Genomic DNA, 17,384 nt, shown 5'->3' with positions numbered 1-17,384 from the left:
CTGTGTCAATTCAATAATGCCCGGGCAGAGTTGAAACTCTGGCCAAAGCCATGGGCATCAAACCAAGGTAGCTGAAGGACACCAACAGCAATACAGCAAGGTGAACAGCAAGGCATGGACCACCTATTGGATGCTCCCCACAATCGCTTAAGGAAGCTTCTACTTCCCCTCAAGTATCCAAGACTTTAGCATGGGAATGAAATAAGAGCAGAGAGACACACTGAATTCTAATTGCGGTCACTCTAAATGAGAGCCCAGCTAGAGACCAGCCTCCCCAACAGTCAGGGGAAGGCCAGTTCTAATACACTCACAGGAAAACAGAGCCCAGAAAAATCCATCCCTCATCCACATGTTCTAACTCTTCTATGAAGTAAGTTAGAATTCAAGGGGAAAACAGATAATATGACTGCCCACTTTAGACGTTCTTCTTGACTAGGTTCTGGCCTCATCCAAAGGAAAGTAGTAATTCCAAAACATTGATCTGCATAAAAAATTATTTAGTTTCTTATTTGTTATTCAGATTTCTAGGAACATTGCTGCTCTGAAAATTTTGACTCCGAGTTGTGGGGTTAGGCAGGAATTTGCAACTTAGACAAGTAGTACAGATAGTTAATCATTTGCTCAAAAAGTATTTGTCTAATATGTGTCAAGCACAGGTTTAGAGACTGTGACTATTATTTTCTAGTGGAAAAGGACAGGAAATAGTAAATGAACATATATAAGTTAAAAAAATTTTTATATTGTAATACGTTATGAGGAAAATAAAAGGTAAAATAATAAAGTGTTTGAAGAAGTATTTAGACAAAGTGCCAAGGAAAGCCTCTCTGAAATGAAGACATTTGAGCTGAATCCCAAATAATACAGGCAGCATTACTGAGAATTGAGGTAAGAACATTCCAGGGACCACGAATATAAGTGGAAGTTCCTGATTTAGGAGAGAGTTTGGCACATTCTAGGAACAGAAATGTCACTGAAACCAGCACACAGTGAGAGAAAAAGTGGTAGAAGTTAAGGTAAGATGGATAAAGAGAGACCAAATTATTTAGAAACAGTCCCTGGTAAAAAGTTTGAATGTATTGTAAGTGCATAGGAATCCATTGAGAATTTAAGCAGAAGAATAATCATATTAGATGTATGTTAAAAATAACATTTTTATAACTGTGTAAGAAATGAGTATAGGGCGATAAGAGTGAAAGTAAAGAGACCAAAAACGGAAATATTAGGATGGTTCAGGTGTAACACGCCAGTGGCTGGGACTAAAGCAACAAAGGTCAGATTAGAAAGTGGTGTCAGATTTGGGGCATAGTGTTAAGATAGAATTAATAATTCTTCTAACAGGTTGTTGCGGGGAGGAGAAAAGATGACCTATAGGAGTCACTAGATGGCCCCTGAGCCACTAGTGGTATCATGGTACTGTTTCCTAAAGGAGAAAAGAGACTAGTGCAGAACTAGTTGTGAAACAGGGTATGTTTGGAAATAGAAGATTCTGTTTTGTTCATAACAATTTGGAGATGTTATTTTACATGCAAATAGAGATTTTAAAATAGCTATTGGAATCTTGAATCTACAGTTCAGTGAAGGCAATAGCCTATTGATGATACTTAAGGTTATAGGAATTGAGTACATTAACTAGAAAGATATTAAAGATAGAGGGAGAAAAGATAGAGTAGTGGTGGATGCTGGAAGAATTTTTAAAAGTTCTCCTAAATTTAGAGTTTGAGGAAAATAAGAGGAACTAAAATGGAAATTAAGAGCAGCTTTAAGTGACTTGAGGGGAAAAAAAAAAAGAAGGAAAAGTCAAAAAGTTTTACCAGTCAGAAAAATGAATCACCATGCCAAGAGCTGCTACAATATTGAGTGGGAAGAATATCTAACAGCTACCGCTGGATTTGGCTACACAGAGATCATCGTTGATCCGGCTGTTTATTTTGAATGGTAACAAGAATGACAAGAATGAAGTAAACATAGGACAGGATTATAGGGGGTCTTGGGATCATGCTGGAGAAATAACACTTTACGTGAATTGATTATCCCTTGTATGTTTAAATCTGTATATTTTAATGGCTTCAAAAATCTTTGGACCCTAAAACTTACTAAGGAATAAATTAATGTGTGCGCTAATGCTAAAGTCATAATGACACTCACTCTAGGCTCCAGATGACATCAAATGTCTCCTCACAATCTGAAAATAGTCTTTCTGTAAGTGTTCAGGAGAAACCACTATCTCCTTAGACAATCTCTACAAACAGAGATTGTGGCTGTCTACTACACTCCCAAAAGTACTTTGTTTCTAATACAAACAATTTGTATGTGTATTGTTTGTTTAACAGAAGTGGCTACAGAAGAGTAAAATTTTGATATTACACTTTGCTCTAGTTTGTTGACCATTTTTAAGAGCATTTTAGGCTATTTTTCCATGGTTTTTACATATAGCAAAGATTTTTGAAACACACAAATTTCTACACTAAAATACCAATTTTCTGATGCCTTACAAATCCTATGGAAAGCTGTGTTCATCATTTACATTGCAACTACTCTTACAAACATTACTGTACTTCAAGAACAAAATAGAGTGTTGAGGTCAGCCTGGTACTAATGAAGTGGCTGAGAAATAAAATAAGACAGAAAAAATAAAACTACATGCATGTAAATACCATCAAAGGAAGACAAAATAGACATGAAGTACATTTCAAAAGTAAGAAATATTAACAGAATAACAAAAAGTTGTTACTAAAAAAGAGTGTATATGAGTCAATAATCATTATGTCACTTATTGCAAAATGTTTTTGTTTACAATGCTTAAAACGTGAACTTATGTACCCACAATAGCCTCTTACCCAGTCCCAGTGTGTGAATGGTGGTAGGAATATACACTGATTATCAGGACCTAAACAAAGGGAAGTTGCAGCTGGACTGAAAAGCCCTGCTGGTTCTCTTCACACAATCCAGGGATATTCCAGAATCAGGCCATGCCCCTGTTGATGGATGCATACAAGTAGATAAAGACTGATGGATTCATTCTAGATTATAAACACTCTCAGTTTGGAGGCCTTGTTCAGCACTATCGCAGCTTCCTTGGAGATTTCAAAGCATGCGAGTTCTGATCCTCCTTTTGCTTTTCTTTGGAAAACACAAGAGCATTGCATAGCTCCATTACAGAATCCATCTAGTTCATCTACTCCAGTGACTCCAGTGCTCAAAGAATAACGTCCAGTACCTGAAATATTGTACGTGCTCAAATAATAATGTCCAGTTTTGCAAAGCCCCACAAAAGCTACATTAGTATTTGAAGTGAATGGGTGATACCAAGGTAAACACGTTTTTATCTTGGTGGGAGAAAAGGTTACTAGCACTCTCAGATGTTCTTAAAATATATTTTCCTGTGAAAACAATGTCTTCAGAAGTGTTCTGAGTCTCTGCTACTTGTAAATTAAATAATTCAATACTCAACTGAAAATCATTATCACTCTTATTATTCTAAATCAATGGCTGAGAAATTACTATGTGAAATAGAACACCTTCAAAATTTGAGGAATGACCAGATCATAATGTTTCAACCACGGATCCTGACAATCAAAGGGAAACACTGTGACTAAATAGTTCAGATAGAATGGCTGGTGTTACTACTTTAGCAACTTGGTTTAGCAATTTTAAATTCTGTCATCTCTTGTTGAACCACAAAAACCAAGTATTCTGAGAAACAGAAAATTTCATTTTACTCTGTGTGATCCAAATAAGTATTCTAGGGTTTAGAATATTGTTCCTAACTTTCTAAGACATGCAGTAATTCTAAGAAACAGACAGGAATATAGACATAACTACAATGCTGATATTATTTCTTGTTCGTGTTCTGGCAGTCCTACATTAATTCCTGTAAGTTCCTCAATCTGGTCAGGTCTTCACAGCCAAAATAAAGTCACAGTTAACATTATTTCTTGAGAAAAGCAAGTAAAAGAAAACACTCTTTCCTGAATTATCTAAGCAAAATTTTTGTTTAGCTATTTTTTGCCAAAATATTCACAATGTCAGTGGGTTTGTGATTTATGCTCTAAGTCAAAATGACTTTCCTTAAAACAGAACAATTATCTCCAATTCAATAATTTAATATTTTTTTCAGAATGGTTCACCTATATTATTGAAATTTAAAATCTTAAAAAAAGTTTATTTGTAAGAGGATAATAAATCACCAAGTATGTAGTCAATGCATATGGGAGAAAATGTGCTGCAGCTCAAACACAAGTGATTCCCCACTTTATACTGATTAAAATGTTTCATATATGGGTTTGGCTTTTATAAGGAGGTGCTCTTGGGTATGTGTGAGATGGCCAATTTAGTTTTTTAAAATCAATAATTGTAATTCTGGAAGGAAGAAGACCAACCACAGTCAATACCAGATGTAGTATCACTTGAAATCCAGGTTCTTAAACTAAAAGAAACAATTAAAATCTGAAAGTATTGTGGCTATTTTTCATTTCAACAGCAGTTTTAAGTTTAAATAGATAGGATACGTTGAATAAGAATACAATTAATATTTTTAAAATTTCTTCTATATTTCTTTATAAACAAAAAAAGATTATTTAAAAAGATATGAATACTCTTTTTTCAAGCTTTATGAGTGATGACTCTACATCCTTCTCTGCATTTCATTAAAAAAGATTGACCCAAAGGTGACCCTGCTGTCATCAAATCTTTCCTTTCTGTCATCATCTTATTGGGTAAAAAGTAGGAGGGAAATAGAATAGCGTGACTCAAGGTACTAATACCCTTTAATTGGTCTTCAGTTATTTTTCTTGGGTCTCCTCTACAGCTGACAGGCCAACTCAACCTACTGCCAACCAAGACCTGAGTGGCACAAGGAAAGGTAATGCTGCTGAAACACTTGGATAAAGTGATCCTTTTCACGGTAGTTAGTTGGGACATCACCACAGTTATTTCAGAATCACATTTTCTTCCTTTTAGTTATTGTTAAGTTTGAATATGACCTAGCATCACTTTAAAATTAATTTCTAACCTAAACATAAGTTCTGGATGGTGTTATGCTCAAATTTATTTTTAACTTTACTTTGGGTTCCAGTCAAATTCTGATACCAGCTAAATCATAGCAGACATGGTGAATTCTGAACAAGAAGGCGTTTAACGTATTCCTACAGACAAATGTTGAGAGTTAACTCGTCAGGAAGTTGGACTCATGATAATAATCGCAATTAACCCCTTAATTATTTTCAAATTTTATTTCTATAAAAGTCATAATTTTATTTGTTATGGAATAATTATTTTTTAAACATGTTTTTCAAATATTCATGAAAGCTGGATAATTCTACTGTTTCACAAATTATTTCTTCTTACCAAGTGATGAGGGCAAATGCAAATGTATCTGAGTATGGTCAGCAAAGTATGGTCTTATCTCTGTGATTTTTGATCATTTTATAGAACATTTTCTTTTGTTTACGTATCATTTTGCTGTGTGAATTGATAAGCGGTCTATGATTCATCATAAAAACATTTTCAGTCTATAATCCTAAAAGATCACTAGCAAGTGAAGCATTAATAAGGAGCTTCATCCCACTTAAAGAAATATGAGTTTGCTTAGATTGTTCAAATTGATTCCAAATGAGTTCCATCGAATGGAAATCTGATGACATCGTATGGGCAGTTTTGAAGTCACTTTAGTAGACAGCCTTCCTAATCATTATTGCCTGAGAATCAGATGCTAATGGAGTCCGATGTGCTTTCCATCCCCTATCTGAGGCTTTAATTCTGTAAATCTTTTTTGTAAAGTGATTCAAGTTTATGAGTATGTCAATAACAATAGCTGCAACAAGATGAAGTTAGTAATTACTTCCCAAATATAATATATACTTACATATAAAAAGTTTGGGGTATCATATATTATTATTGTCTAAAAAGATTTATTAAAAATCAAATAAGCAGGTATGACACTGTATATACTCTTTTAGAAAAATAAGGCTAATTTATTTCTTTAAATATTTTAGTCAAAGCCACTGTAATTGTCATCTCTATACTTCTTATTAAAACAATCAAGTTAATCATATCAGTTACGATTACTGGAGAAGTATGTTATAAAGAAAACAGTTTCATAACCCTCCACTTCCTATTCCATCCTACTTACTTCTGTTGGATTGATCATGGAATTATAGAATTTTACAAATCTCTAAGTTCAAACCCTGGTTTTACAGGTAAGAAAATGTAAAGCCCAGGAAAAGGAAATCACTTGATCAAAGTTACAGAGGTAGAGATAAGGCCTGGTCTAGAACTCAGTCCTCCAAAAACTGTATAGTCATACACTTTCTAGTCCGAAAACACTCAATTGTTTTCTGTTTATAAAGCCATGCCTAGCTTTTTAACCCATCATTATCTTAAAGGTGTCTACTTTTTCTGCTCTAAACTTTCCTTCCAATCTTGTATTTCCCTTCTCATACAAGATTCCAATCAAATGTTCATGGCAATTCTCAAGACTTTCTCCTCTACTTGAAATATTTCTCTCCCTATTAAACACTGCATAGGCAAGCCTCACCTATATGTCATTTTTTCCACACAAAGACTGCTGCTTCTCTTAACTGAAACTTTTATTAATAGAAAACCACTTTTGTGGCATTTTCTACTTTTTTCCCTCTTACAGTTATTTGTATATGTTTCAACATTCTTCCTAAAATTGATGCTACTCATTGGCAAGGCCTGTATCATATTTACCTTGATAATCTCAACATTTGGCATAGTAATGATAATTTGATAATTCCGTTAATATTGTCAAAAATTAAATTCAGAAATTTTTTACTCCAAGTTTGAGTTTTTACATTCTTTTGTTAAAATAAATTTTTCACATCGGCTAAATCTACCTGTAAATCTGGCTTTTTTTCTTAATCAAGGAAACATTGTATTCAAGTCACTCCTAAATTTCTAGTAAGAAATTCTTTTAAATTAATTTTTTAAAAATTTATCTTTAGGTGCAATAATGAAGAGTTTTCTTCTAGTTGTCAATGCCCTGGCATTCACCCTGCCTTTTTTGGTAAGTTAATTTCATCTAACCAGTTTGTACTGACTTTAAGAAAATTTTATTTAAGGGCCCAACTATGCAAATTTCTAAGTACAATTATACTTCATAGAACAAAATATCTACATAGTTGTTACATTTTTAAGGTTAATTTTTTTAATATTTCAATTATAAAATCAAAGTCATGTTCTTTTGGATATCCATTTAGTTCTGTGAATTAAGAAATCACACTTAATCATGTATAGGAAACTTTTAAAATTCTCATACTATAGAGAAAATACATTCTGGTGGAAAACAATACTGAAAACATTTTAAAATTGTAAATGCATTAAAGATAATTCAGAAAGAATAAATACAGAAATCATAGTCTGGGAATCAGAAATTATTTTAATTAAGTTCCTATCTCACTCAGACTCCAATCTCTTTATGGAAACAAAATCCTTCTACAACTTTGGTTAAGCTTTTTCACAAGTTTCAAAGACTTTGATACTTCTGCCTTTAATATTTGAATCATTATCTTTTGTTATATTCTTCCCCATTATGTCAATTGACTGACCCCTTTCCAGGGATTAATGTTCATAAACAGCTTGAAGGCTTTCAGGCATTATCTTGAATTATATGCAATGTTTTAAGGCTACTGGGCCTAGAAAAAGGTTCTGATTTTTTCTTTTAATTTTTTGACTTGTTTTTATTGTTGTTTTGGCTATTGCCTCTCTTTATTTTCTTGTTCATCTGGGGATTCTAGGCACTGACAAAGGAGGCAAGCATAAATAATGGTATATGTCCTCCTCCTAGATTGTAAAATTTTGGGGAGCACTAGTTCTTGTTCTGTGAATCTCTGTAATATTTATTTATTATTAAGTTTAGACTTGCTTTTAAGTAACATCTATTAATTAATTCTATTAACTGCATGTTGTGCTTGTGTATAACATGTCTATTAATTCTATTAGGTCAATTCTTGGAGTCAAAATTACCTTCTAAAACTTTGAGTTCTACAACTCAAATACTTTGTGGCCACCTGAACATTTGGAACTTAGGTTGTCTCTTTGAGTAATAGGGCTTAAAGTTTAAATCATGAAATGACCTACAAATCCCTGCTGCATAGCAACCTCTCCTGAGCTACCTGAGCCGGATTTGTCTTTCAAACATTCCTTCCCATTTTCAAAAAGGCTTCAGGCCTCAGGGACACGAACAAATATACAGAAAAAAAATTAAAGCTTATTGATTTTACCATTCAATCTTATGAGTAGTCGAATTTACACAAATTAAAACATCAATGTGATACCATGTTATATGTACTATTTTATCCCTTCCCCCAAAATAAAAATAGAGAATATTTTACTAGCACTTATGCACTAAACTGCATAAACACATAGCCTATTGGTGACATTATAATTTGACTCAACTTTTCTATACCACAATTTGATAATTTCTATCAAAGAATCAAATCTCATTTGTGAAAAATCATTTTAAAGTATTAATGAAAATTATTAAAAAGGCCACTGGTATACAGATGTTAATCATCTCTCTGTTTAAAATTTTATCTTAATAGATAACAATAAGAAATAAACATTTCATGACATAATCATTGATCACTTAGTTATCAACTATGAAAATGTAAGTATGAAACCTATGATATAAATTAAGAAAAATATGACATACCACATTTCTTATAAAAATTCAGGATACTTTTTAGACAAGCATATACCAGGAATATATAACATAGGTTGATATTGCATTACGGTATCTAGATTGTCAGAATTTTTTAAAGTATACTTTCTGTAATATTCGTATTACTTCCTTTTTTTTTTTTTTAATTTGAGACAGAGTCTCACTTGGTCACCCAGGCTGGAGTGCAGTGGCACAATCTTGGCTTACTGAAACCTCTGTCTCCCAGGTTTAAGCAATTTTCCTGCCTCAGCCTCCCAAGTAGCTGGGACTACAAGTGCCCGCCACCATGCCCAGCTAATTGTTGTATTTTTAGTAGAGACAGAGTTTCACCATGTTGGCCAGGCTGGTCTTGAACCCCTTACCTCAGATGATCCACCCACCTCTGCCTCCCAAAGTGCTGGGATTACAGGGTGAGACACCGTGCCCGGCCTCATATTACTTCTTTACATTTTAAACTAATGATTTAATATATTTAAAGAAAAGCAAGTCTTTGTCTCAAAGCAAGGAAACTTCATTACCTTCTCAAATTTCTGATTTTCTATACTCACACCTTCCAAAAGGTTTCTAGAGTCATTTTATACCCAAGGAATACATGTGTAATGTCCTAAACCAGAACTGTCAATTTAAAAATATTTAACATTATACCTCCTTTCAAAAGTTTCTAAAAGCTTTGGAGTTTTTAGTTTTATAAATATATGTCCATAAAAATTGTTTTCTCACTCCTGATTATCTAAATATGTCACAATCCAAAACTAAGAAAAGCACTATAAAAACAAATGAAAGATGGTATTAAAAACACTATTATTTATATGTTAAGGTTATGCAAGAGGCAATATTTTAAATCTTCTAAGTAAATCTTATGAATCATCTTAGTATGAGAGCAGAGAAAGGAAAAAAGGCTCAATGCTCCTCTAATTTTTAACAATGTATATTTAATAAAAATGAAAAAGAAATTATTCATATTTTGCATTTAAGCATATTTGTTGGCATGGGAGTCAGATGACTAGATTTTTCCCACAGTGACTTTTTCATTCTAGGTGGTAATATTTAAAGACAATATAAACATGAGGTTTATCATTACTAATCAGTTAGACTACTGTTGCTTCTTAAGTAGTACATAGGCCTCATAGATCAGTCATGAAAAATGTTTTAAAAAATAAAAAGAAAACATATTTTGTCTTTAACACAAAAGATTTTTTTAACTGATTTAAGTCCTTTTTTTTTCTTTTTTAACTTATTTCTCATTATTTCTTCTTCTGGAACTCCCCAGGCTGCTGAGGTTCAAAACCAGAAACAACCAGCAGTAAGTCTATTTTAATTACTTCTGTTAGAGGCATGAACTACAAAATATATTCTGCAAAGGTCAATCATATTATAGATGCCTTCTGTCTAAAACCTAAATATTTCATTTCCATAAAACAATCTAATAATATTTGCAAGAAAATAATTTCAGCAACAGGTGATATGAATCAACATTATGTTCATCTGAAAGTTTTATTTTCTTATAAAACCCAAGTCATGTATCTTTGGTTTTCATGTATATTTAGCAATATGAGAAAACTCATTCAACATTTCATACTGGAAAAAAATGAAAACATAAGTAAAGCTTAATATTTCCCCTTTCCACTTTTTAAGACAAGGAAAGATCCTTTTCTGACCCATCTTTGAATACTTCTCATACATCTATATTTACTTCCCCTTTCATTTCCCAAATATGTTTGAATACATTTAAATATGTCTCATTTTAGGAGAAATGTTTGCTTTGTCGTATAATTTTGTCAATTTATTTCTATTCATATGGAAAGGTCTACTGACAAATTTTTAAACAGAGGCACATAGATATAGACAATTCTTTATCTAATCTTTTGTGAAGAAAATTAAACCAAAAAAAAAATCCAAAATCTAAATCCAGGAATTGCTCCACATCACATTATGTTACTATTCTGCTATAGTTTAGGAAAAAAATAAATGTGCTCTTGGGCTAATGTTTAAATGAATAAAATTTGAGATCAATTACAAATATGTGGTGAGAATACATATGTGTGTGTGTATCATTTTGTGTGTGTCTGCATGTTGTGCTTGTGTATAACATGTCAAAGTACTCAATGAGATTTTTCTCTGTGTTATACCTATAATAGCTAACATACAGGATCACTTTCCATGTATGCCAATCTCTGGGCAATATGGTTTACATTATGAATAAACTCATCTAATTTCTTGAAACAAATATTATATGATATTATCAAAATAATATTTATAATATTGAAAATCATAAAGTGGAAAGGCAATGTACAAATCAACATCTTATAAAATAATATCGCTGCTGGGTTCCATACTTCTAATATCTTACTCAATGGTAAATACTATATTATTTCAAAAAGTGCAGATTTAAAGTATTTCCACATTTGGGTCTATAATAATAATATTCTGTATCATTTATTTTTTTTTTTTTGCAGTGCCGTGAGAATGATGAAAGACCGTTCTATCAGAAAACAGCTCCATATGTCCCAATGTATTATGTGCCAAATAGCTATCCTTATTATGGAACCAATTTGTACCAACATAGACCAGCTATAGCAATTAATAATCCATATGTGCCTCGCACATATTATGCAAACCCAGCTGCAGTTAGGCCACATGCCCAAATTCCTCAGCAGCAATACCTGCCAAATAGCCACCCACCCACTGTGGTACATCGCCCAAACCTGCATCCATCATTTATTGCCATCCCCCCAAAGAAAATTCAGGATAAAATAATCATCCCTACCATCAATACAATCGCTACTGTTGAACCTACACCAACTCCTGCCACTGAACCAACGGTGGACAGTGTAGTCACTCCAGAAGCTTTTTCAGAGTCCATCGTCACGAGCACCCCTGAGACAACCACAGTCTCAGTTACTCCACCTACGGCATAAAAACACCAAGGAAATATCAAAGAAGACAACGCAGGTAAATGAACAATATACAAAATGAGTAATTTCGACAAGAAGCATGGATGTATGAATACAACCATACATTCTAAAATAGTACAAATAGATAAACTAAGTGTGTTATAGAAGCAGACAAAACAGGGTACTTACAATTTTACCTTGGTAAACCCATAGCATTGATATACCAGATTCTGTTCCAACTAGAAATTTAAAATAATTTTATTTGACAAAATGAAAATAATTGGCAACTTTACTATCAAACTTTTTTCTGACAATTGGGACGCTCTTAGAATGCAATAGTTTTATTTCATCCTTACTCACACACAAACTATGACAGTAGAGTAAAACAGCAAGTAACACTTTCATGATTTTTATTTCAAAACTAATTTTTAGAAGAAGTTATATAGAATATGAGTTTAAGTAAATTTTAATTCTGTAACAATTCTCTTGCACTCTCATTGTAGTATGAACAGAGTAAAAGGAAATGATATGCTTCCATGCATTTCTTTATTTCAGACACATTTCCAAAATGATTCATGAAATTAAGCCTCTCAAATTTCTCCTATTCTAAGATAAACCCGGGGAAGAATTATAATGCTTAACTTGAAAAACACATAAATATTAAAAGGATACTTTCAGAACACTGAATGTGATGCAAAGTGTTACTATTTATTACTTGGACCAATGGATAATGGCAGAATCTAAAATAATTTGAAACTTATGAGAAGAATTTAAACAAAGAGAATGATTACTAGAGTGGAAAATGTCCAAAGAGTATAAAATAATTTGGGGAGAAAGTTGCAAAATGTTGAATTTCTTTGCAACAAATATTTTCAGTCCATCAGATGTCTACATGTTTTATGATCTAAAATACCAGACAATGGTCTGTGATATCATGGGACTACCATTAGCCCAGAAAAGGTTGCTTCTTTCATCTGCTTGCCTAATGACGATAAGCTGGTCATTACTTTCTCCGAACTTTTATTTTCTCATAATTCTGGTTGCTGTGAGACTCAACTGAGAATGCACATGTGAAAGGATTTTAAAAACTGATCAATCTGTAAAATGTCACGTATTGGAAAAGATAAAGTAAAATTCATACCAGTATCCTAAGTCTCCACTAAATGATAAAAACCATACATAATTATGTCTGTTGATTCCCATAGTAACCATATGAAACAGATATTATTCCTATCTCAAATCTAGGGATAAAAACCAGTAGGACTGAGGACATTAAGTAAATTAGCACAGCTAGAAAGTGCAAATGGGAGGCAAACCAAACCTGTTTAATTTCAGATAGTGGGGCTTAATTACTATGTCATTTATTTTTATATGGGCTGTCTAACTTGCCGAAAAACAGGGAAAATACACTGTGATTTCCTTAGACTAGCATATGGATAAATTGTGTTGTTTAGTTGCTGTTCAATAGGATATCTGTTAAGAAAAAGAAAACAAGAGCTGGTTAAACAGGTGGCTTACTATCTTTTGGAGAATAAAATAAGAAAATTAATACAACACGAAAGCAAGTTATTTAATAAGTAGTTACATATTTTACTGATGCAAAATATAAAGAAGCACGTAAAAGACAGTTTCTTTCTGTAAATATTACATAATGTCTATTATTTTCAGTTTACTATACGCCTATTTTAAATATTTAAGTTTAAATATTTAATCTGATTAACTTACTGGATACAGACATAAAAGAAAAATTGTGGAAGTTAAATATATATCATGAGAACTGTTAACACACTATGAATAAGTTTCTAAACTATCATTACTTTTTATAGGACTTGCTGAAACTAAATGACTACTTCACACTCTCCTTCAGCCATTTGTCTGCCTTCAGTCAACAGAAAATGTGATTTTCACAGATTCAGCTCTTCTATCCTTACATTTTACATTCATGCTACATACAATATTTTGATTCTTGCACAATAAAGCCAACTGATTGCAACTGATTCTTTGAGAGGAGTTTGCAAAGTTACCTCAGGGATCTCTGAAACTTTGAAATGCTATGACAAATTTAGTGTGAGTTAGAGTACACAAATTTACCTAAAGGCAGTGTTCATAGTTTCATCAGGTTCTCAAAGTGGTTCATGTTCTGACACTAAGAATTTCTCCTCTAGGACGTCACTGGGACCAGAGAAAGCCAAACCGTAGTGTTCCAATCAAGGGGACCACAGAGTGACTCTTGAGAGCCATGGGAACTCTAGAGTTAGCATTAAATTTAAGTGCCCAAATGTATTGCTAACGTTAGTCTAGATTATTCCTGACAGCAAATTCTGGGCACAGGCAAACTACAAATATCCACAACTACAAACACAGATACATTGCAAAATTATAGATGTTGACAGAGATTCTAGACATGCATGACCAGATTTCCCCACACTGGAAGCCACAGTCTCACATCTGTTCAAACACACACACACACCCACACCCACACACACACACACACACACACACATCACACACCAGAAAGCTTCTGGAATTCAGGCATTCCAGTTTGGAAAAACTCGTCAATATTCAAGGTCCAAGGATATGACATAGTTGTTTTCTTAAACAAATATTGCAAGGAAAATCAGGTCACCTTTGTGCTTGGTCCATATTTAACACATCATGCCAGAAAAAAATAAAACTCACTCAGCCCTTACAAAATGTTTATTGGTCACCTATCTAATCTTCTGCTGTGACTCCCAACAGATGTGCTATTATTAGGATTGATTTACAGTGTTTTACCTGCTCTCTCACTCAAATAGAGAGTCTTGAACAGAGACATGGAAGGAATATGACATGGCTAGACCTTATTTGCTATGATGATTAATGATATTATTAATTTCTTAAAAAAATATGTGGAAAAGGCAAAATTTATATCATTAATTAAAAATCTTATCACCTATTACACACAAGGTATTATAAAAATTATTGTGATAATACAAACAATAATAATGCCTGATAACAATAAGCAACAAGCAGTTATAAAGTACATACTATTTGCCAGTCAATCTTCTATTTGTTTATATTTATTTACTCATTTAATATGTAGTCATGAACTACATATATTTATTCTTGTTGTTATTATAAGTGAAAGAGAAACGAAGTAATTTTCCCCACGTGAGGCTGAGATTTGAAATCAAAGTCTTACTTTAAAGTCCATGCTCTTTAAAAACCGACACATGGACCAATGGAACAGCATAAAGAACCCATAAATAAAACTGAATGTATGCAGTCAACTAATTTTCAGCAAGGGTACAAAGAAGACACAATAGCAACATTATAGTCTTTTTAACAAATGGTGCTGGGAAAACTGGATATCACAGCAAAAGAATGATATTGGACCCATATCTTACACCATACACAAAAATCCACTCAAAATGGGTAAAAGCTCAATGTAAGACCTGAAACTTTAAAATTACTAGAAGAATACCTAGGGAGAAAGCTCCTTGACATTGGCCTTGGCAAAAATTGTTTCGGATATCACACTAAAAGCTCTGGCTACAAAATCAAAAATAAGTAAATGTTCTCACTCATAAGTGGGAATTGAACAATGAGAACACATGGACACAGGAAGGGGAACATCGCACATCGGGGCCTGTTGTGGGGTGGGGGGAGGGATAGCATTCGGAGATATACCTAATGTTAAATGACGAGTTACTGGGTTCAGCACACCAAAATGGCACATGTATACATATGTAACTAACCTGCACGGTGTGCACATGCACCCTAAAACTTAAAGTATAATAAAAAAGTCCTATAAGAAAAATTGCCATCTTTATGAATCTCTGCAATAAAATATGGCATAAACCTTTAAAAAAATAAGTAAACGGGCTACATCAAACTAAAAAGCTTCTGCACAGCAAAGAAAATAATCGACAAAATAAAAAGACAGCCTATAAATTGGGAGAAAATATTTGCAAACCATTTATCTAATAAGGAGTTAATATCCAAAATACATAAAGAACTCACAAAACTCAATAGCAGAAAAACAAATAATCTGATTTTTAAAATGAGCAATAGACAGGCCTGGTGCAGTGGCTCACGCCTGTAATCCCAGCACTTTGGGAGGCCAAGGTGGGCAGATCACAAGGTCAGGAGATAGAGACCATCCTGGCTAACACGGTGAAACCCTGTCTCTACTAAAAATACAAAAATTAGCCAGTCGTGGCGGCATGTGCCTGTAGTCTCAGCTGCCTGGGAGGCTGAGGCAGGAGAACCACTTGAACCTGGGAGGCTGAGGTTGCAGTGAGCTGAGATCATGCCATTGCACTCCAGCCTGGGCCACAGAGCGAGACTCTGTCTCAAAAAAAAAAAAAAAAAAAAAGAAAAGAAAAAGACATAAATAGACATTTCTCCAAGGAAAACAAAAAAATGGTGAACAAGTATATGAAAGGATGATCAGCATCACTATCAAGAAAATGCAAATCAAAACCACAATAAGATATCACATCACACCTGTTAGGAGGACTATTTCAAAAAGACAAAGGATAACAAGTGTTGACAAGGATGCGGACAAAAGGCAGTCTTTGTGCATTGTTGGTGGGAATGTAGATAGGTGCAGCCACTGTGAAAAACAGTATGGAGGTGCCTATAGAAATTAAAAATAGAATTACTGTATGACCCAAAAGGTCCTTTTCTGGCTATCTACTCAAAGGAAATGAAATCACCCTTTGTAATGATATCTGCACTCTCTTGTTCATTGCGTCATTAGTCATAATAGCCAGTGTGAAACAACCTAAGTGTACATCAAGGGATATGCATAAAATACGTTGACACACACACACACACACACACACGGATATTATTCAGCCTTAAAAGAAAGAGATTCTGCTACTTGCCACAACATGGATGAACTTTGAACTTGTAGGACAGAAAGCTAAGTGAAACAAGGCAGATACAGATAAAAAGAATGCTGAATAATTTCACTTACATGTGGAATCTAAAAAAAAAATCAGTCAAATACATGAAAACAGAGAACAAAATAGTAGTTACCAGGGGTGAGCGACACTGGAAAGACATAGGTCAAAGGACACAGAGATGGATGTAGGATGAATAAGTCTAGAGATCTAATGTACAACATGAGAACTACAGTTAATAATATTGTATTTTATTTGAGTTTTTTTTGTTAAGAGAGTAGATTTTTGGTGCTCTTGACACACACAAAAGTAGTAACATTGTGAAATGATGAATGTGTTAGTTTGCTTGATTGTAGTAACCATATCACTATGTATATAAAAAAATTATGTTGTATACCTTAAATACATAAAATAAAAAATAAAAGTCTATTCTCTTAATCATGTAAAAACTACTATAAAATCATTTTCAATACAGCAGGTGAAATAAAACGTGAAGCAAAATACTTTGAAACAAGAAAAACATTCTTAATATTGGTTCATATTAATATGATTATGTCGAATTAAATAACATTAATAATGAGTTGCCAAAAGTAAGATTTAAGTTAAACACTTACCTCCCAGATATAATGTTACTCCATATTTGTATCAACTGGATTAACTAACTGGAATATTGTATGTACCTAATCCCTCAGCTACTATTTTTACATGTTCACAAAATACATTGTTGAGCTGCTTATCTTTGACTTGAATAAATTACTTCAGATGCAAGGATTCATCCAGGTAGAAGTGGTTTGTTACACATGAGAAATTGGGTTGTTGGCACAGAAGAGATCTGACCTGGAGATGGTCACCCATAGTCATTCACTTCTGTCGATTACTAGTCGATTGCCCACTGTAAATACAGCATGTTTCCCTCCC

General features: G+C 33.4%; 1 protein-coding gene and 1 long non-coding RNA gene across 4 annotated transcripts in view; one reads left to right on the top strand and one right to left on the bottom strand.

Annotated features, from left to right (window-relative positions):
• The window catches only part of LOC134731587 (uncharacterized), an 89,896-nt gene that overhangs the window by 2,341 nt on the left and 70,171 nt on the right, over positions 1-17,384 (bottom strand). The window contains exon 3 of the long non-coding RNA XR_010113994.1: positions 11,451-11,590. This is a non-coding gene — a long non-coding RNA (uncharacterized lncRNA). The remainder of the gene's footprint in view (positions 1-11,450; positions 11,591-17,384) is intronic.
• Positions 939-13,574, top strand: CSN3 (casein kappa). 3 transcript variants are annotated; one of them, XM_055297409.1, is made up of 6 exons: positions 939-1,013; positions 4,808-4,861; positions 6,966-7,027; positions 9,954-9,986; positions 11,140-11,635; positions 13,404-13,574. In XM_055297409.1, exons 3-5 carry the CDS (start codon positions 6,974-6,976, stop codon positions 11,599-11,601), a joined length of 549 nt encoding a protein of 182 aa, XP_055153384.1. In that variant the 5' UTR covers positions 939-1,013; positions 4,808-4,861; positions 6,966-6,973; the 3' UTR covers positions 11,602-11,635; positions 13,404-13,574. The 3 variants fall into 3 exon arrangements, with proteins under 3 accessions (XP_055153384.1, XP_055153383.1, XP_055153382.1); XM_055297408.1 differs by lacking the exon at positions 939-1,013 and having other exon boundaries at positions 4,793-4,861; XM_055297407.2 differs by lacking the exons at positions 939-1,013; positions 4,808-4,861; positions 13,404-13,574 and adding an exon at positions 5,737-5,827 and having other exon boundaries at positions 11,140-11,606.

The sequence above is a fragment of the Symphalangus syndactylus genome, chromosome 10, assembly GCF_028878055.3.
Source record: "Symphalangus syndactylus isolate Jambi chromosome 10, NHGRI_mSymSyn1-v2.1_pri, whole genome shotgun sequence".
Classification (NCBI taxonomy): Eukaryota; Metazoa; Chordata; class Mammalia; order Primates; family Hylobatidae; genus Symphalangus; species Symphalangus syndactylus.
The sequence above is the reverse complement of the archived record's forward strand: the minus strand, read 5'-3'. Positions and strand labels throughout refer to the sequence as shown.